The sequence below is a fragment of the Pteropus medius genome, unplaced genomic scaffold (assembly GCF_902729225.1).
Source record: "Pteropus medius unplaced genomic scaffold, Ma_sr-lr_union100, whole genome shotgun sequence".
In the NCBI taxonomy this organism is placed as follows: Eukaryota; Metazoa; Chordata; class Mammalia; order Chiroptera; family Pteropodidae; genus Pteropus; species Pteropus medius.
This window is the reverse complement of record NW_024342471.1, coordinates 15,846,535-15,866,999: the sequence shown is the minus strand read 5'-3', so window position 1 is coordinate 15,866,999 and position 20,465 is coordinate 15,846,535. Positions and strand designations below refer to the sequence as shown.

At 48.2% G+C, this 20,465-nt stretch overlaps 1 protein-coding gene across 5 annotated transcripts; it reads right to left on the bottom strand.

Annotated features, from left to right (window-relative positions):
• Positions 1 to 120: 120 nt before the first annotated feature.
• Positions 121 to 20,380, bottom strand: PABPC1L (poly(A) binding protein cytoplasmic 1 like). 5 transcript variants are annotated; one of them, XM_039864417.1, is made up of 16 exons: positions 18,783 to 20,380; positions 16,645 to 16,838; positions 14,016 to 14,131; positions 12,467 to 12,606; positions 12,253 to 12,362; positions 9,851 to 9,988; positions 9,463 to 9,558; positions 5,850 to 6,116; positions 4,897 to 4,981; positions 4,113 to 4,241; positions 3,474 to 3,580; positions 2,580 to 2,673; positions 1,456 to 1,511; positions 1,200 to 1,330; positions 718 to 789; positions 121 to 315 (listed from the first exon to the last, which is right to left on the bottom strand). In XM_039864417.1, exons 1-15 carry the CDS (start codon positions 18,973 to 18,975, stop codon positions 732 to 734), a joined length of 1,914 nt encoding a protein of 637 aa, XP_039720351.1. In that variant the 5' UTR covers positions 18,976 to 20,380; the 3' UTR covers positions 121 to 315; positions 718 to 731. The 5 variants fall into 5 exon arrangements, with proteins under 5 accessions (XP_039720351.1, XP_039720352.1, XP_039720353.1 ...); XM_039864418.1 differs by having other exon boundaries at positions 12,253 to 12,347; XM_039864419.1 differs by lacking the exon at positions 1,456 to 1,511 and having other exon boundaries at positions 12,253 to 12,347.
• Between the last annotated feature and the right edge of the window lie 85 nt (positions 20,381 to 20,465).

Here is a 20,465-nt window from a genome sequence, read left to right as displayed (position 1 = left end):
CTCTGTACTTCAGCACTTGTTTGGGTTTCTGTTCCCAATAGTCACAGCCCCAATCCGGTCAAGCCCACCCTTTGTCCTGCCCCACCTCCCGCACATAAGAAGACCTCTCGAGAGACGAGCCAGAATTTGCAGCACTTTTAATGCACAAAGCAAAGGGTAAGGGGCTGGCTGGCGACCCGCCTTTATTCCATACACTGAGCTCCAGGTACAGGTACAGGCATAGCCCAACTGGGAAACAAGTTACGGTTCACAGGGCCTTAGAGCCAAGAGCAGGAAACGCTGTTCTCTCAGCCAAGGGAGTGAGGATTCCATTTTCTGAGGATGAAAGGGCAAAAATAAATGTTTCTGAAGTATGGCAGACACCTGGTCTTCAACTAAGAATGGAAACTAGACCCAGCCAGGCCTTTGGGCGGGCAGAAGGGAGCCAGGCAGGGCCCTGGGGAAGCCCTACCTATTCTGAGTGAGGCCAGGCAGGGCAGCTGGCGAGAGAACATCACCCTCACTCACTTTGTACTTGCACAGTAGTCAACACCCATTCTAGTCACACAGCTTATCCTCTGCTTTGATCCTCACAGCTTCCTCCAAACTCAGAGAAAGTCAGACACAACATGGTTCCCCGTGACTTTGTGAAACCAGTCCCTGCAGAGTTCTTTATAGCTTCGGGGCTCAGCTACTTCTGTCACCATTCCTCCCTGCCCCCACCCCCACCCCCCCCACCTGGATTCAGGCATTCACTTTCGACCGCTCCGTGGCCTGGTGAGCCTGCAACACAGCCAAAGCCTCTTCGACCTGTGGGACACAGCGGGAGGGGCTTAGTGCAGCTGCCCCAGCAGGGTCCTTGGAGAACCTTGACCTTCCCCTGCCTCAGCACGCTAGACACAAGAACTCCCTTCCCGCCACAGCATTTTGGCAGAGCCCTCATCTGACTGCTGCTTGCAGGCTCCCACGACAGAAACCCACGGTCACCTTCTCAAGACAGATGTACACTGCTGGACAGCTGGGAAAACGGGAACCCTCATACTGAGTCAGAACACGGCTCCTTGTGCCAAAACCTTGCCTATGGAGCTGCAGAGAATCGCTCTCACTCCAAGATTCCGGAGGTATCAGGAAGAAGATAAAGTTCGTCCAAGCAGCAGCCTGCTAGGTCATCTAGGAGATGCCTTTATTTTTAGCTCTCCTGCCACCCAGCTCCAGCCCACCTTGGCATTGAGGGACTCTGGAGACTCCAGCATGAGCAGCAGCTCTGAGTTGTCAATCTCCAGCAGCATGCCCGTGATCTTGCCAGCCAGCTGGGTGTGGACGTCATAGATAAGGGGGTAGAGACGCTCACCTGCATGGAACAGCCTCTGATGGCTTATGCACACCCCTGGCTGATAGCCCAGCATCCCAGGGGTTCTGGGGCATCTGGGTGGCTGTCCCAGAAGTGCTCCTTTCCAGGCTGTTACTTAACCTTACCAGGAACCTCTCCCAGCTATGAAGTGGGCACAGCAAACCCCACTTTGGAGGCCAGTCTGCAGAATCAAATATGATATCATACATGAAGGAGTCTGTACAGGGTCTGACACAAAGCTGGTTCCTGTTTAAAGACTACTCTTGTTTGTTTTGCAAGAAATAGGTCCAAGTATACACTGAAATTCTAGACAGGTTGTAATAATGCTGAACTTGACTTTTTGGGGGAGCAGGGAGCCAAATATACAAGATAAGTTCACCTTCCACCATCAGGTACTTCTAGTGACAAGGCCCAGTGTTGGTGGTCAGCCTATCTCGGCAATGTGTGGAGGGTCTGGACAGGATGGGGTGCTGGGGTGCCTGAAGTGGGAAGGGGAGAGGTCTTCCCATGATGAAAGTGAAGACGTTTACGGGGAACTGCTGACAGCCTTCTGCCCCCACTGAGAATTTTCGAGGGGTAGGTAGTGAAGCAGCAAAACCCCAAGTGAGCTGAGGAGACAATGGGGTGGTGGCAACCGAGGCAAAGAAGGTTAAGGAGAACTTGGTGGCCACGAAGAAAAGAACCTGCCAGCCACGAGTGAGTTTGTTCATTCATTTAAGTTCGTGGTACCCTTAAGCAGGGCCTGTCATGGACACTGGGGATGGAGATGAATTGCACAAGGAATTCAGGGGCCAGTGAGGAACATTTATTTTCCTGATGCACATTTATTTCCCACTACCCTGCAATGGGTTCTACTGGGAGGCTGATGAAATGTGGTCACAGCTTCTTCCCATTCAGGGGAGGTGTGAGGAACCACAACACCTATCTTATGGGCCACATCCCAGCAGAAACCCAAGATCATACGTTTCACACCCTATTCTCTCCGTCCCCTGACCTCCCCACATCTGGAGGTCTCTCCCAGACGAAGTCAAAGTCATAGGACAGCAGAGCTGAAGAGACCTCAGGAATATCTGGTCTGATCAGTATTTTAAGATGAGAGAACGGGGCCTAGAATGCAGAGGACACTTGGGCAAGGTTGGCCAGCAGGTTGGTCAGCGGCAAAGCTGGACCTTGTCCTCACGTCTGACCTCCACTCAGGGTATTTCCCACCAGGCTAGCCAGCTCTCAGCCAGGGGAACAAGGCACTCACCAATCATCTGCTTTTGCTCGTGCAAAGGTGCTGCGGCCAGCATGGACGCGGTCAAGGGCTCCTTTCCAGGGATGCACACAGCAGGCTCCTGGACCTGCACATAGTGCCAGGGACACATCCCTTAACCACCACGGATGGGCAAGGCCTCGAAACACTTAACCCTGTCAGGTAAGCACAGGCCTCCAGGAAGGCTCTGCAAGAGGGGAGTAGGGGGCAAGGGATGGACAATCGGGTGGGACAGAGTCCCCGACAAGGGCACGGTGGCCTAGACGACAAAGTTCTACTCTAACACAGATGTTTTCCATTGTGCCAGGAATCTCTAAAGGCCAAACGAAGCCACACCTTACTAAAAATCACTTTGTGCCAAATAAAGCACTTGTGATCAAGTAGCGTTCATGGCCACATCCCCAGCATACTTCTGACCTTTTCACATCTTGGTAACTTTAAAAGCATTTTGCTGTTTAAAGACTATTCTTGTTCATCTTGCAAGAAATAGTTTGGAGCATACCCACTGAAATTCTAGATAGGAGATGAACATGCTGAGTTTGAGACTTGGGGGGTGGGGCAGGGAGATAAATATCCAGCCTTTAAATTTAATTGCAGTAGATATTTTCAGTTCTGTTTTACAGATTAATCACATCCTTGCTGCTCAACACATAAATACTAAGGAAATCCAAATTAATTTTGTTAATAACCCAGGCGAAGCAAATCGTGATTAATAAACACACATGATCCTGCTCCTTTCCCTCCTGTTAGTAAGGGCGGGGAAATCATGTTGATGGTACACATTAATAAACGAAACTTTACATGGCCCAGAGAGAGCCAGCGCCTTAGCCAAGGTTCTAGCCAGGCTTCCTGGAGCCTGGACTAAGAGGGCAGCTGGACCAGCCTTACCCCATGGGTATTGGGTGTCGCCAAAGAATATCTGTGTGTCAAGAGAGGCCCGCCTGGCATCGAGCATCCCACCACATTGGGTCCAGTGGTCTGGGTACCAATGTTGGCTGTAAGACACAAACAGGATGTTAGGACCTGGCAGCAACCTCAAAGCCACAAAACTTAAAACACAAGCGTTCACATAGAATCCCCAGCACTGAATTTGGTGCCAGCACGTAAATGCGCAAACACTTGCCAAATGAAGGAACAGATGTGCTTGCCTACAGTCAAAATCTACGCACTAGTTCGCAGCTGCTCTTGTTACTGAGTTCAAATCCAGTGCTAAGCCCCTGCATTTATCATCTCATTCACCCGGGCAACAAAATAGAAATACTGTTTCCATTCCTATTTTAAAGATGAAGTGATCCCATATAGTAGTTAGCAAGGCCACAGAGTAAGCCAGCCCCAGGAAGTGGGTCTGGGGGCCTCTAGAGTGCACATTACCCACTGTGCCACATGGCCTCTGAAGTCAGCCCTGCTCTCCAAGAGCGTGAATGGCAAGGTCATGGTGGGGCTGATTCTGACTCCCTGCTAATGCCAACCCAGCACCTGCCCCACCTTCCTTGCACACCCATTCCTCCTGGCCCCGCCCACACTCACCCACTCTTTGGGTGTGGGGCACCTGCTGTGGTGCCTGAGTGGAAGCCTGCCTAACACTGCTGACGTGGGCCAGGGGACGCCGCGACGTGGCTGGTGTCCAAACCATTGAGGCAGCCGGAGGGTAGGCAGCTTGTGGCACAGAGAAAATGGAGAGAGACAGGTTGGTGGGAAGGGGGCGGGGAATATGATGAGAGTGGCACATTGCACCCTGAATGTTCCAGGATGAGGAAGGGGATAGGAAAGGAAACCAGAGCATTCACAGCAGAAAGATGAGTGAATTCACCTAGTCAGGCAGACCCAGAACCCCAGGGAGGGGGGAATATGGAAATCCGCTATTACAAACCAACTCATGTCTCCCCAGAGCCCCAAGAGGCACAGGCGTCATGATGGCACACCTTCGTCCTACCGGACAGTTTCAAGTCACGTAAACTTCACTTTTAGAAAAGGACCATTCATCAGCAATACAGCCAAAGGAGTTTCATGTTCTCAGCTTTGCAAGAATTTTCAGTCACAAATCAGACAAGTTCTTTGGAGCTAACTGCAGATAATGGCTATATTGTGAGTCTTTTACAGGTGCTTGGTGCTTTACACAGACCTCATTCGGGCCCACATTCAGAAGAGGAAACTGAGGCTCTGAGAGGTGAAGTGACCCACTCAAATTAACACCTTGGGAAGTGACAGAGCCAGGCTTAAACTCAAAGCTCATATTCACTATATTACACGCTGCCTCATGGGGCTCACACTCATGGGCCAGGCCGAGGGTGGAAAGGGCTGGATCACTCACACGAGGATCTGGGCGGCTGGGCCGTCCACCTGGGGGCAGGCTGAAGAGGTGGGCCAGAGCCATAGTATGCAGCCTGGGCTGGAGGCTGTGAGGGAGAAGACCCAGAGTCAGGGGTGGCAGCAGGAGAAGTAAGACACTGTATCCCCTCAAGGACACCCTGCAGGAACTCCACTGTCCCTTCCAGGGGCCTGGATGCTGAAGACCCACAAAGCTGGGATGAGTCCTGCCTCCCATCTCAAGATGTCCATTAGCCCTGAACCCTTCAGGGCAAGATCTCAGGTTCGGTCCTTGCCCTTATTATCAGAGCTACTAGCCCAATGACCTGGATAAAATGGTGACACATCATACTGTCACTTGTGCCAGCTTAAGCAATTGCTAAAAGGAGCGGGAATGTTCCCATCCTAGTAGCCTTTAATGGCTGACATCTTTCTACTTCTTCCACTATCTTTCTACCAAATCCTTTGCTGTGGCCACCCTCTGTCACCACCTAAAAGCAAGACAAGGGCGCTGCGGGTGGGAAAGGAAGATACCTGGGGCCATCGCGCAAGCTCCTTTTTCAAACTATGCCCCTCAGAACATTAACATCCAGGAGGGATGTTAGCAAAAACTACTGTTTAAGTTGGGGTGATGCAACATACTCTCTGCCAGCCTTGGGAAATCAGGATACATACTGGCATATTAGGGTAGAACAACGTATATGGTAATCTGTCCTTCTTTCGTTTAATGCAATATTTCCCAAACTTATTCAACCACAGAGAATCTTTTTCAGCATAACATTCACAAATCTCTCAGAACAGGAAGCACCGTTTGACGGTGACACTATTACCCCTTTAGAGGTGGGGTTAGAAAGACCTGCCGTTTCTGGAAGCTCCATCTGCCTGTGAAGCTCCGTCTTCCTGCTCTACCTGGCTGGTGTGGAAAGAGTGTGGCGGGGGTTGAGGGCAGGCCCTCACCTGGGGCACAGCGGGCAGGAAGTAGTTGGCGGGCTGCTGGAAGGAGCCCAAGAGGGGGCCACCCAGGGCCCGCACAGTGGAGAGACGCTGCATGTACTGGTTAGTCAAGATGGCCTTCCGCTCCTCTTTGCGCTGGGCCAGGGCCACGTAAAGCGGCTTGGTGCCGACAATGCGCCCGTTCATCTCTGTCACGGCCTTCGTCGCCTCTTCTGGAGAGGAAAAACACACAAAGCCAAACCCTTTGCTGTGGCCACCCTCTGTCATCACCTAAAAGCAAGACAAGACAAGGGCTGCTGGAGCTGGAGAAGGAAGGCCCCTGGGGCGGAACTCCCCTCCTCCCCTGAGCAGGCCCAGGAGGAACCCGCCGAGGTTTTATCCAGGGTGTGCTGTCACCTCCACATTTACTGAGGCCCGCTGCATGCCAGATACTCGACGCTCTTCACTTCGCTGCGACTCCCACTTTACAAGTCAAGGAAATGGGGCTCGAGGGTGACTTGTCCGAGACCAGGCCACTTGCTAACTGAGGGCTGCTCACGTTTAATAGACCATTCCCCAGAGTTAGGGAGAACATGCATTTCAGAATATATTCTTATTTCTGAATCTTCTTTCTGAAAAGATTTTCTTCAGCTGTGATAGAAAGCTGGCTTAAGTGTAGGTACCTTCATCAGAGCGTCTATAATGAAGCGAGATGGTAGTCTAGGATTTGTTAATCTAAGAACAGTACGTTTTTCAGTCATGGTCACAATCATAAACATTCCAGCTGAGGTCACTATAATAAAAACAATCTGCATTCGACAACTCTTTGGGTTTTATTAAACGACACATAAAATTCTCTAGTTCATCTGTGAAATACAGGTATAAAAAGATGCTCTTAACAGCTAGAGACTCAAATAAAGAGTTAGGTTTGTATGGAATATGAAAATGACTTGAATTTCTATTTTTGGTGCTTTTTGTGTTAATTTTCTTTTTAGTAGAAATAAAGGTCCTTATCGTTTAAAAAAAAAAAAATGGAGTGACTTGTCTAGGGTCACCCAGCCAATAAAGTAGGTCATATATCAACCAGGACCGTAACCCAAAGCGTCATCTGGTAAACCACCACTGCCTCTGCAAGGCCCTGAGCCAAGTTCTTTTTGAGTCTGGGGAAGAGGATCTTAGCCTTTATATTAAAATAATTTATTTTAGGATAACTTTAGACTTCTGTGATAATCTAATGCCTGATGATCTGAGGTAGAGCTGAGGTGGTGACGCTAGTGCTGGGGAGCGGCTGCAAATACAGATGAAGCTTTGCTCGCTTGCCTGCCACTCATCTCCTGCTGTGTGGCCCAGTTCCTAATAGGCCACGGACCAGTACTGGTCTGCAACCCGGGGGTTGGGTTGGGAGACTTAATCTGAGAGTTCACAGATCCACAAGGACGTCAATGGATGGAATTCAAGGAGATCTGGGAACTCGGATGAGGGAAAAAATGGCATCTGTATTTTCACATTAGCATATCTTTCTATTTTGAATATGGGCAACAATAAATAGTACTATTAGCCATGCTTGTGACTTTTTCAGGAAAATATTTTCGTACCACATTATTGATCTCAAAATATCATTTATAATAATTGCTACTTCACTAGATCTTATAGTTTAATGCACATACTGCTGTCGCCTTAATATTTTGATAATTATTTCAATATAATTGTCCTTTTGTAATCCTATGAATTTTCCTTTACATATTTAAAATATTCTCAGAAGGGGTCCATAGGCTTCACCAGACAGCCAAGTTTTCCTGGCAGAAAAATATTGCCTTAACAGGTTAATAAGAACTTAGGTAGTAAAAAAATAATTAGTACAACTAACACTTATGCAGAGCTTACTCTGAACTTGATAGCGCTGTAAGCACTTTATATAGATTAACTCATTTAATTTTCATAATCACTTTTATAAGAGAAAATATATTAAATTATATAAATACATACAGACTTAAACCAATTCACAAGGTAGGTGTGCCTCAACTTGAAGCACGACTCCAAATTTTTACAATTCCTTTTATTCAAGGAGTCCTCAAGGAGGTCGGTGAATCTCCCGAAATTACATGCAATGTACATGAATAATCAGACAATGATTTCACTACTTATTGTGGGCTGGTACTCTACATGCAGGCTCTTCAGTTCTCAGGACAAATCTGAGGTAAGGAATGTTGCTCCCATCTTACAGATGGGCAAACAGCATCCAAAAGGCAAAGTCACTTCCCCCAGGTCCTACAGCTAGTTAGCAGTAGGTCAGGGATTAAGACGTAATTCTGATTAACTCTGAAACTCCATCTTTCAACCACAACACTACACCAAACATGCATTTGCTGGGAAAGAGGACCCACCGTTTTTTATGATGTTTGATCAAATTTCCTCATGCCTAATTTATATGTCCCACAGCTTTCTGTCACATTTTTTCAAAAGCACCTTAACTCCAAAATTGTTAGAACCTCTTCCCAAACACCAGGCTCCCTGAAGGACATTTAAAGTTGTATTCGGCAGGCAAAAGAACTTCCAGAGCACTCCCTAAGAACACAGCTATTACATGTGCAGGTCCCCAGCCCCATGACCCACACCAATCTCTATGGAGAGTTCCTCATTCCCACCTGCAATTCCCTACCTCCTCACAGCCAAGTCAAATGCTGCTACCACTGCCACTTCTTACAGGAAGCCCTCCTTCCTGTTCCACTGAGCTACTGCAGCTCCACCTCCAACACTTACCCACCCTCCACACACATACCTTATAATAGATCTGAGTTAGTGATGCATCTGACTTCCCCCCAGACCATAAGCTACTCAAGGGCAAGGACCACATCTGACTTGTTCTTGTATGCTTTTCCTGCCTGGTAAAACAGCAGGTGCTTAAATATGGAAGGAATGAACACTCATCTTAAAATCATCTGGGGAACTTTTAAAATAAAATGCCCAGGCCCTACCACTCCAGAGATCTACACTCCAGTTTGTCTGACAGGCGCCTGTATTGAAGAGCTCCCCAGGGGATTTTAATGAGAAGTTAGGGTTGAGAACCATTCAGTGAGCCCAACACCCTCATCTTATATATGAAGCTCATAGGACATCTGCTCAAAGTCACAGAGCTACTGAGTACAACAGTCAATAACCACATCTCAGGTGCTAAGAGGGCTGAGCACAAAGCAGGTGCTCAATAAATGGGAAAGAATGAAGAACGATGCAGCCCAAACCTCTCATTTTTTAGATGGGGCAACTGAGGCCCAGAAAGGGTTATGTCACCAGCCAAGGCATGACAACAAAAGTCAATGGAAATTCTGAGACATGAATTTCTGGACTCTGGCATACAGCAGGCACTCAATAAATGCTTGTTGAATGAACCAAGGTTACAGTGGGCCTCAATAAATTCAGCTGTGTGACTGGGACTGCATTTCTACCCTCTTCCCCTCCAGTCCAGACAAGGCTGCAGATGAATGATAAACTCCAATGGGGTCAGACATAGCCCCCGAAACTCCAAAAAGGGTAGCCCAGCACCAACTCTCTGGAAGTCGTGAGGAGGGAGGAGTGTACGGGCAGTGAGAGGATGGGAGGGCATGGCCATCTATCCCCTGTGCGTATCCCTGGCCCTCACCTTGGCACTGGTGATCATTCCATAGGGAGAGAATTCTTTCCTTAGTTTCTCATCATTGATGGAGTCATCTAGGTTCTTCACATACAAGTTCACGCCCTGGAAGGAAAGGATACTGCTAGATGTGCCTTCCCCTCCAAACTCCAGGTTGCCTTGAGGGTGGGGAGGAGCCAACATGTGTAGGAGAAGCCCTGCCCACCTAGGCTCCTGTTCGCACTCTTGTGCAGCACCCATGCACCCCACCAATCACTCAGCATGCCCACGCCCTGGAGTCTGCAGGCCCCCACAATCCCCAAAGCCAAGTTCCCAGAACTGGGATTGCCAGGGGAAGGAGTCACATTCAGGGCCCTCTGTACATAGAAGCAGCTGCCGCCAGGAGGCTGACCCTCACATGGTAACGGTTCAGCCGGTCCTGCTTCATCTGCTCGAACTTGCGCTTCAGTTCATTCTGCCGCTCCATCCGCTTCTGAGCCCGGCCCACGTAGAGCAGCCGCCCTCTCACTTCCTTTCCGTTCATGTCCATCACAGCCTGTGCAGAGAAGAGGAAGTGAGAGCACTTGGTAACCACCCCATGAGGCCCCCAGCCTTAGCCCTGGCCTCCAGTCCTATCTCCTAGACCTACAGGGGGCCACCTGCCAGCCAGGCCAGCCTTGTTAGCTGAGAATAATCAGTACCACATTAAAGGCCATTTAAAGTGAATCCACTTTTTAAAAACATAGAAGAATTTCTGAGTAAGCTGTAGATTGTTAAAAATTTGATTTGGAATCTGCTTTAAAAAGTGAAATTGAAATTTACAGAGCTTCTTGCATTTAACAATTAGGTTCTAACTAACTACGCGCTGATTATTTGAACAAAGCAGCAAGCATAATTCTTTCAAAATGTTTGACAGCATAGTCCATATCCTTCACTTCATCTTGGATTTCACAGTAAAAGAGTCCTTTTGCTAACTGTGAGGGCTTTAGTTTTAGAAAAATCATATGTCTTAATATGTCATAAATATGTCTTAACTCATTGATTTTTCTTTTCTTCAGTTAACTGTCCTAAGCCAGCTAGACCCTAAACTGTCAGTGGCTTAGATTACATGAAATCCTACATCTTGCAAAAGATGTACAACTTCTTTCTGTAAACCACTTACGCTGAACTTAATTTGCATTGACTTATCCACAAAAATCAACAAAAGGCAGACTTATGTGTGCATGACTCAATGGTGAAGATCAGACACTGGTGTTAGAAATATTTGAAGGGGCTAGGCGGTCAGTTCATTAGCAAATACTTTCACAAAATGATGACTTTTGCTTTTCTACCCAAATATGCAAATATATGTAAATATACGCTGGGGACTCAGGAATTGCCTGTTCTATGGCTGTCTTAAAGGTCATTACCAAAGTCTTTAAGATCCTGGAGTTAATGGACCCCTGTAGCTTCATCCATCTACTCCAATTTGGCATTTCACAAATTGGGGAAACCAAAGCCTAGAGAGGGCAGGATTTGTTCAAGGACACACAAGAAGTTATCTTTCAAAGGAGCGGTGTATTCAAGAACAAAACTTCAGAGTCAGAAAGAACTGGTTGTAATCCCATGATGTCCCTAGCTATAACCCGGGGAACCTGATAATAACAGTAGAGCCCGCACTGGTGGGAGTAGAGATGAGGACGTATACGAAACCCTCAGGGAAGTGTCAGGTCCCTGGTAAGTGATCAGTGAGAAGCAGCTGCTATTGAGATGGCACCAGAATCCAGGTCTCCAGCCAGAATCCACCATGAGCTGAGCTCTTCCATGAACAGTGACCTTAATGGGGCAGCGGCCATAAAAAGAGCTTTGTGGTAGAAGGCCAAATATGACACTATTATTGTCACTAACTATGTGACTTTGTACCATTCACTTGTTCAGCAAATATATATCTGGTACCTACTGGCAGGTACAATACTAAAGACTTAATGGTGAAACGAGACCCAGCTTCAGTTCTGTACACAGAGATCTGTGCTAATGATGGAGGCGCACAGAAGGGGCATCTCACCAGAAGCAAGTGAAGACAGGAGAGATGGCTTCCTAGAGGAGGGAATATATAAGCTGAGACCCAAAGGACACACACTAATTAGCTCCACTGTCCAACATAGTGGTCGCTACCCACATGGACTGAGCACTTGAAATGTGGTTAGAGTGAATTGTGCTGTAAGTATCAGATTTCAAAGAATTACAAAAAGAGAGAGTATAAAAATCTCAATTTTTATACTGAATACACATTGAAGTGGTCATAATTTGAATATGTTAAGTTGAATAACATATTATTAAAATTAATTTCAGTTTCCTTTCTCACCCTCTTTAATGTGGCTACTGGAAAATTTTAAATAGCATCTGTGGCTCATGTTACATTTCTATTGGGCAGCACTGGACTAGAGAGTAGGGGAAGGGAAGTGTTTTGAGAAAACAGCATTTGCAAAAGCCTGGAAGAAGTAGCAAAGCACTTCCCCTCCCTGACCTCGATCCCACCAATTTAAGAGGCTAGTGTCTGTCTTGAAGGCCCCTTTTACCTCTCATGTGACAAGAATCTATGAAAAGAAGCCAGCCTCTCATGTGACAAGAATCTATGTGACAAGAATCTATGAAAAGAAGCCAGTCTCAGGGCTCAGAAGTCCCCAAAGGAGGTTGAAGCCTTCTGCCTTTAGCTTGTGTGGCTGGGGAGGGACTTCCTTTCCCTCCACTGGCAGCTGGAGCTCTCCGTTCCAGACCTCCCTCCTTCCTAGTCCAGCTCAGCACCTCCTCCATGAAACAGGGCCATGGGGAGGCTCCTACCTTCTGGGCTTCCTCATGCTTCTCAAAGTTGACAAAGCCAAAGCCCCGGGAGTGGCCGCTGTCATCCCTCATCACCTTCACACTCAGCATCTTCCCTGGGGAGGACCAACCTGGCTCAAAGGGGAGTTTGGGAATCCTCAAGATATTCCCCTCCCCTCCCACAAATCTTCAGGAAGTTGAAGTGATCTCCAACTCCCTCGGGAAACGTGCCCACCAAACTGGGAGAAGAGCTCCTGCAGGCCCCACTCATCCATGTCCACTTGGAGGTTCTTCACATAGATGTTGGTGAACTCCATGGCCCGAGCCCCCAGCTCGGCTTCCCGCTCCTGTCGGGACTTGAAGTGGCCAACGAAGCTGTGCACACACCAACAAGGTAGGCAGTTACCAGCCATCAATCACCCCCATCCCAACCCCAGCCCATCCAGCAGCACTGGGTCACTGAGGTCAATTGCTGCCAGCCTCCAGGCCTCTGTGTCCCTCAGCGGGGAACTTGGCAGGGCAATACTTCTTAGATGGAATACATCTAAGGTCCAGACGCCTCCTACAGCCAAGATTCAATGTTCTAGCATAAGGTCAAGAAGACTTCATTCTTATGGCACATGCACAGGGAACTTCTACCAGACACCAGGCAGCTGAGTGCAGAGGAGATAAAAGCATGAACTTGGGAGTCACACTTGAATCCTTACTCTAGTTGCCTAGCTGTGGCACCCTGGGCAAGTTACTTAACTTCTCTGAGCCTCAGTGTTCATTCCTGTATAACTGGGGATCAAACTCACACCACAGGGATTTGCTGATTTATTTAACACATCTTGGGTGCACTGGGGAAGCAATGAGAAAACCAGATACGGTCCACGCCAGTGTTGCTATGTGGCGAGGGACTAAAGTCACTTAAATACAATATTAATTTTCAAAATTGTCATTTCCAAGTTCACGTCAACGCATCTAAGAAAGTATCCTAGATTAAGGGGAAAAAAAGCCAAGCATAAGAAAATTTGACAGTAGCTATAGCACATTTAGCATAAATTGTAGCTGGCACTAAAAATTGATGAAAACTGAGTGGCAAAGGTAAGCTTGGACAAATTGTAGCTGACAATGATAACGTCCTTCTGAGAAATGGGAAAAGCCTGCCAAGGTTCAGTTTCATTGACAGGAGCCTCCCCTGAGAAACCTTGGACAGAATGACCCTCAGTGCACCTCCATCACTCCAAAGCACTGAGCACGGGGCTTGGCCATCAGAGGGGCAGAAGCAAAACTGGGAGAGGGGAACTGCCAGAGCAGATTCTCTCCAGCACCTGCATCTCAATTTTCCCATCTGTGAAGTGGGGATGATGCCAAACTTAACTGCATGAATATGGCTGGCTAAGCATATGCCTACTTTCCTTCCTATCCAAGAATCCCATGAAACAACACAAAAGGCTTAAGAAAAGAATTCACAGCCGTGCTGAGAAGGCTGAAGACATGAAATCCCCGAGACCATTGATGATTTGGCCATTAGCTGTTACTGCTAGAATTTCAGATTCATCACTTCATGTACTCCTCAGAACAATCCTCTAGCACATATGAGCAGCCCCATTTTTACTTGCAGAAAAGGAGTCCCTGAGAGATTGAGCCACTCTTCGGCCGTCACACTGCCAGGAAGAATATCGGCTGCTGCTCAGTGCCTGGTGCCCATTAGACAGTGGTGGGTAGCATCAGTCTCGAGTTGGTGGTGCCAGGATTCTGTTCCTTCAGCCTTGGTCCCGCCCCCACACCCTGCCACTCACACTTTACGGTCATTCAGCAGCATCCCATTCATGGTGCTGATGGCCAGCTGCGCAGCCTCATGGGTCTCAAAATGGACAAAGCCAAAGCCTCGGGAACCGTGATCATCACACACCACCTGGGCCATAGGGAGAAAGGACAGGGAGCACATCCAGCAGAGGGTTCAATTCAGGTACAAAAGCATGGTAAGAGGATAAGAAGCAATATCTGAGTGCTTGCTCTGCACCTGTGAAAGACAATCCTATGTCAAACAACAGCTCCATTTTAGAGATGGGAAACTAAAGCTCAGAGAGGTCAATCTATTTGCTTAAGATCACACAGTAAGGAGGGCGAGAGTCCTCAAATTGAACACAAGTCTCGTCTATAACACAGATGAGCTTTTAATTATCTTCATAAAGTGATGGGCAAAAGGATCTGATTCCAACCCCCAATTCCGCATCCTAGTTTCTAACAGAAAATTAGAAACAACCTAAATATCCATCAAGAGGAGACTGGTCAACTACAGTGCATTCATACTTGCCTACTGTATGTGCACAGTTGAAGAGAACGTGGTAGATTACGCAGTGATCTGTAAGGTATATCGGTAAGTGAAAAAAAAAATCAAGCCCATTTAGATTAAAGTTGGCATATACACAGGAGAAAATTTTAAACAGACATACACAAAACTGTTAAAAATGATTATTTCTGGGGATTAGGGTTCAAGGAACAGAGCCTTCTCTTTCACTTTATTCCTTTGCACATTTTTTAAAACTTTACCAATTCGTGTACTGTTTCAACAATAAACTTGTTTTATTCTTTAAAAAAATCTACAAACATTCTGGAGTATGGAGAGGTTCAACAACTGGCCCAAGGTCACACTGCCAGGAAGTGGAAGAAGCAGGATTTACACCAAGGACATTTGGCCCTAAAGTCCAAGGTCTGACTATGTCATGCTGCCTCTCTGCTCAGTGGCTAGGCTGGGCTTTGTACTCCAGTGGCCTGACTCTAGCTCTAGAGCTCTTCCCATGATGCCATAGAAAGCTTCTTACCACCTCCAGCCAGCCTGAGAATTCTGGGGTATTGTATATTTTCTATCTAACTAGGCCCATGGTAGAGCCTCATTAGGCCTGCAAAGACTTGCCTGAGTCACGCAGAGCTTTCTGTCTAATCTTCAGTGGCCCCGAGGAAGCTAAGTTCTGGAAAATTGGGACAGACATACTCTTCCCTGTAACTTAGCTTCAACTACACTGGCAAACCTATTGGTTCAAATCCTGCTCTGCTACTTACCTCCAACCCCCATGTAACAACATGTAACCATGGAGAAGTGACCCCAGATCTGAGCTTCTCTGCCTTCAAATGTAATACAGGGATCCTCCTAGTTACATCTTACGTGGCTGTTGTGGGAAATTCAGTGGGGGCCATGTATGCAGAAAACCTAGAACTTGATAAATCTGTTTCTACTATAAGAACGTAGCACAATTAAGACTCTCTCTCACATTGATCCTCAAAGACAGGAGAGGCTGTCTGTCATGGAGCACCCTCAGGAATACTGCTCCTTCTTGAGTCTCTCTGTTCCTTATTCACAGGGAGGTGATGAGACGTGAGAACTTAAGGATTGTGTCTGGCACACAGCAGTACTCAGGGAAGAGTTCTAACACAGACGGTACCATCATTCCCCCAACTTCCCCAGAAGGGGAGACACACCAAAGTCTGCAGGGTAACCGACTGCTGTCTCCATAAAATCTAGAGGCCAAACATCCAGGTTTAAGCCTTCTGTCAGGACCGACTGGCCTGCTGTATGACCTCTGCTCCTCAAGATCCTTATCTGCAAAGTCAGAGAAATGACCAGAACCCTTCTCAAATTATAATACAGCCATCTGCTCAACAAACACTTATTGAGCACCTACTATGTGTCACATCTTATTCCAGGTCCTGGGACACAAAGGTGAAGGAGAATAAGATCACTACTCTCATGAAACTTCCATTATGAGAAATCTTTAAAGGTGTGGCTACTGATTGCCATGATGGCCTTCCTGTATCCACACCCTCTGTCTTATAATTTCTACTGTCCTCTCACTCTGAATTTGGGCTGGTCTTGTGACTTGTTTTGGCCAACAGAATGCAGCAGAAGTGATGGTGTGCCAGTTCCGAACTTAGATCTCAAGAGGCCTGGTGAGCTTCCACTCTGTCTCCTGGGCCTCTGCCATTGCCATGGGAATAGCCTGTGCTAGCCTCCGGAAGGGTGAGAGACTATAGGAAAGAAAGCTGATATATTCCAGCTGACTGACAGTCAACCACCACCTAGAAGCAGAGCCATCCAGCTCTTGGCGGGCATAAGAAGGAGCCCAGCCAAAACCAGAAGAACTGCCTAGCTGAACTCAGCCCATTCACCACTGCAGAATTTTAAGCTAAATAATAGTTGTCGTTGACAGTGACTAAGCTTTGGGCTGGTTACACAGCAAGAGCTGATTGATACACAGGTGACCTCTCATAGGTCTACGAGGATGAAACTGAAAGAATAACTACCATTCAGGTGCTGGCTGAACCTGGCACTTAACTGAAATGACTTTGTCAACTGTAAAGTCAGGTGTTGTTTGGCAACCCTCTACCACATGAGTATTGGACAAAGACTCCTCCAAGAGGCATACCCACCTTGCAAGAGAGGATGTTCCCAAAGGTGGAAAAGGTGTCATATAAGGCCTTGTTGTCAATGGAGTCCTCCAGGTTCTTGATGAAGATGTTGCCCACACCTGACTTGCGAAGTCCTGGGTCTCGCTGGGACCACATGATGCGGATGGGCTGGCCTTTTATCACTTCAAAGTTCATTGTGTCCAGTGCCCGCTCCGCTGGACAGAAGGAGAAAAAAGAGCAAGTTAAGGGGACTTTCTTTTCTTGGGTCCCAAGGTGCTTAATTGAGAGCCACCCCACTCCCCTGCCACAAAAGGAGCCAATCTCTGGGTTTCGCCGGAGTTAAGAGCCTGACGGCTCAGGAGGGTAAGAAGAGTTAATGTGTATGATGCTCCCCTCACTTTCCAGTTAGGATCTCATTCAACTTCTCACTGTAGCCACGTGAGCACGGATTCCTATCTCCATTCTACAGATGGGAAAACTGCGATTCCGAAGGGGAAAAAAATCAGTGGCAGAGCCAGGTCTACTGTGGTCTCTAAAGCACACGAGTAGATAGAAATGTAAAAGAGGGTGTCAGTGACAAAGGAGGGGCAGCAGTTTGAGGAAATTAAAGCTGAGAGGTGCTGAGCAGTAGAGCTGAGATTCAATCTTAAGTAGTAGAGTTTGGGGGAGACGAACATCACCTCTCTGAGATGGTTTCACCTATAAAGTAAGGATGAAGATGCTATTACCCATCCTTCCACATCTGATAAAGGGAGATAATACCATCTACCTCTATGTTGTCGATAGCCTGAAAATTAAATAAGGTATGCAAGGTGCCTTGTCCTTTGTGCCTGGCACAAAATAGGTGTTTTGTAAACAGCAGTATGTCTGAATATAGCAGCCTATGCCCATCACTTCTGCAATTGCGACAGCCTGTCCCCTCCCAGGTAATATGCTGTCTCCTGCTTTCAGGATCTCCTCTAGCTTCAGAGGCATGGCAGGGAACCGTGCAGAAGTCAGTGGAGCACATTTCAAGAAGTCTGAGTTTTCCATCTAGTTCTGCTATGAACACCCATGGGCAAAACCTTCTCCTGTCTGGAGCTCAGCTTCCCCATCTATGAAGCCTGGCCAAAAGGTCAAGTCCTGCAGGGGTTGGAGGAAGATGGAAATGGCAGTGGGTGGAAAAAGCAGAGGAAAGGGGAAGTCTCCCTGGAATCCAGGTCACCTGCTGGGCGACAGGCAGAACCACCCCAGCAAACCCCTTGCTCAGGAAACCTCACCATCCACCTGGGATACCTGGAGTAAGGGCACCCTCTTTTGGACTTGGTGGGGGTGGGCCTGCTTTGGTTGTTTCTGGAATCTTACACCTGAAGCCTATAGTTACTAGTATTTTTCTTAGGTTACTATTTATTGAACCCTTACAATGCACTGGAGATGCTTCACAGACACGGTTCTCCACTCCTTCTGTGCTACTGGGGAATAAGCCTTTGCCTCACTTCACAGAACTCTTCAGGCTCACAGCCTAGTGGCAGAACTTCAGCAAAACCCGATGCTCTTAATCTTCATCCTCTCCACTCTCAACACAAGTGTAGACGCACCCATCTGGCAAGCTCTAATCAATACTATCAACTCTGAGAAACGGGTTGTGAAGCCTGGAGTGGAGGTAGCACCTGGTGCAGATCTCATGTCACACTGCCCAGAAAGGCAGGAGCCCCAGGCCCAGCTCCTCCGGCTTCCCCACTCATTACCTGTCACCCCAGGCATCTTCCTCACCAGGTGCTTTAAATTTCTCATCATCCCAATCACTCCATCAGGCAAGTCCGATCCCCATTTTTCATATAGGCAACTGAAACTCAGAATGATTGCGTAATTTGCTCAAAGTCACACAGCTGCTGGTTTTCTAATCCCAGGTTGGCTGGATCCCAAAGCCCTTGGTTGTTTTCACTCAGTCTTAATATCTCCCCTCTGCAAAATGGAGCACTAGTAAAACACACAGCAGGCACACAGTGATTGCTAGTTCCTGCTTCAGGGGCCTCTTGGGGGCAGGGCCCCTTGCATGCAACGCCCTGTATCTATGGGCCTCAGTTTCCTTGGCTGCAAGATAAAAGATGGAGCCAGAGATGAAAGCGCGGAGGCCGTGATGCTGTCGGTCCATCCCCTACCCCCCACCCGGGGCTCACCGTCGGCTGGCTGCTGGAAGTTGATATAAGCATAGCCCAGCGAGCGGCGGGTGGCCACGTCGCGGCACACGCGGATGGACAGGATGGGGCCGGCAGGCGAGAACTTCTCGTAGAGCATGGCCTCCGTTACGTCGGGGTGCAGGTCGCCCACGTAGAGCGAGGCGAGCGGAAAGATTGGGCCGCTGGCGTTCATGGTGGCCGACAGCGGCGGGAAAAACGAGCAGCCGGCCAGCAGACCCCGGCGCACGGCGCCCGCGTGCGTCACCGCGGCGGGAGCTCGGCAGCGACAGGCGCACAGGGGGCGCGGGGCTCTCCCTCCCAGGGCCGGGCGCCCCACCCTTTACCGCCCTCGCCGCCCAGCGCGCCAATCACTGGCGCTGGGGCCCCTCCTCGCTCACCTGGGACCCCCTCCGTGTTCTAGAAGCCTCAGGTGGACGGCATCTCTGACCCCGCCTCCGGAGGCGGGGAGAGCCCTCACCTGGCCTGGAGTAGGGATGCGGAGACGCGATGGAGTTCCAAGCCCTTTGGGACGGCAGGGCATCTGGGTTCTAATCTTGTCATTGCCTTTTTGGGCCCGTCTCCGTTTTCTGCAAATTTACTCTTCGCAAGGATTAAAGGAGAGAGTGCTGCATCTCCTGCGTGTTTCACAAACGGAAGAATTCGGAGCCGGATGCCCACCCTCAAAGCTTGTGTACCTAGCCACTTGAAAGGCGTCTTTTTCTCAAGACAGCCCAGATCCCGTCACACCCTTCTAGAATCGGCTCCGAGTTGGGACTGAAGGCGCCATGTGAGAATTGGAGACCACCAAGGCCTTCCTTGACACAGGCCCTTATGTATTGCCAACCTTTTCGTGGAATATTTTCTGCCCACCTCTTTCTCATAAGGAATCTATTCCACCAGCCTGCCACCAGGAAGGTTCATCAAGTCACTTGTGACCCAGGATCTATGGGAACAGTGGGGACCTAACAAACAAGGTCCTGACAGTGGTCCCAAGCTGAGCAGTAAGGCCCCTCTGTCAGTTTGCAGCCTCAATAGGTGGTGTAGGGCCACTTTTGAATTCGAATCCATTGTGGAACTGCACTTTACCTAGGCTGAGGGACTCTCTTGGTGTCCCCGCTGCAACGAAGCAGGTAGGTTCCAATGACCTTTGATTGTTTCACCTGTGGAACAGCTCCAGAACCAGGGGCAGGAGCCAGTCTGGCTGCCCAGCCTACAGTAGTAGCAAGAAAGCACTAGTTTTAATCTTGGAGTAAAATACCACTCCATCCTGATCTTTTTCTTTGTAGGAGTGTGGACATTTTTAGAAAGGAGCAAATCCCATAAGGAAAAATAGGGCTGTAGACTACCCAAGTATTGGGACAGATGACAGAGACACATAGAACCTTGGAGATGACTAGGCCTTATGCAACCATCACTCACTGTCTTGGTTACATCTCAGGGTTTAAAACAGGGAGGGGGGGTGAGGACTTGAATGGGATACAAAGTAACTGTCTATCAAATCTCTGAAGCCCCAAAGACCTGAATGCTTTGTTGAGGAAGGTGGATGGGCTGTGTTAATTATTTGTAATTTCTTCCCCTCTACAACACCTTGACTTCTGGTTCTAAAGGAAAACAAAACTGTTGCCTATTTTTGAGGATTAGAGCCCAAAATTAACGTGATCAAAAAAAGTTAGCTAGTTCTGG

Bases quoted from the DNA above. Each gene is read 5' to 3' on its own strand.
- PABPC1L (XM_039864417.1), bottom strand. From the start codon at position 18,975: ATGAACGCCAGCGGCCCAATCTTTCCGCTCGCCTCGCTCTACGTGGGC. The intron at 16,839-18,782 runs GTGAGCCCCGGG...CCTTCTGTCCAG, and splicing joins CTTCCAGCAGCCAGCCGACG to CGGAGCGGGCACTGGACACA. The intron at 6,117-9,462 runs GTGAGGGCCAGG...TCTTGCTTTTAG, and splicing joins GAATGATCACCAGTGCCAAG to GTGATGACAGAGGGTGGCCA.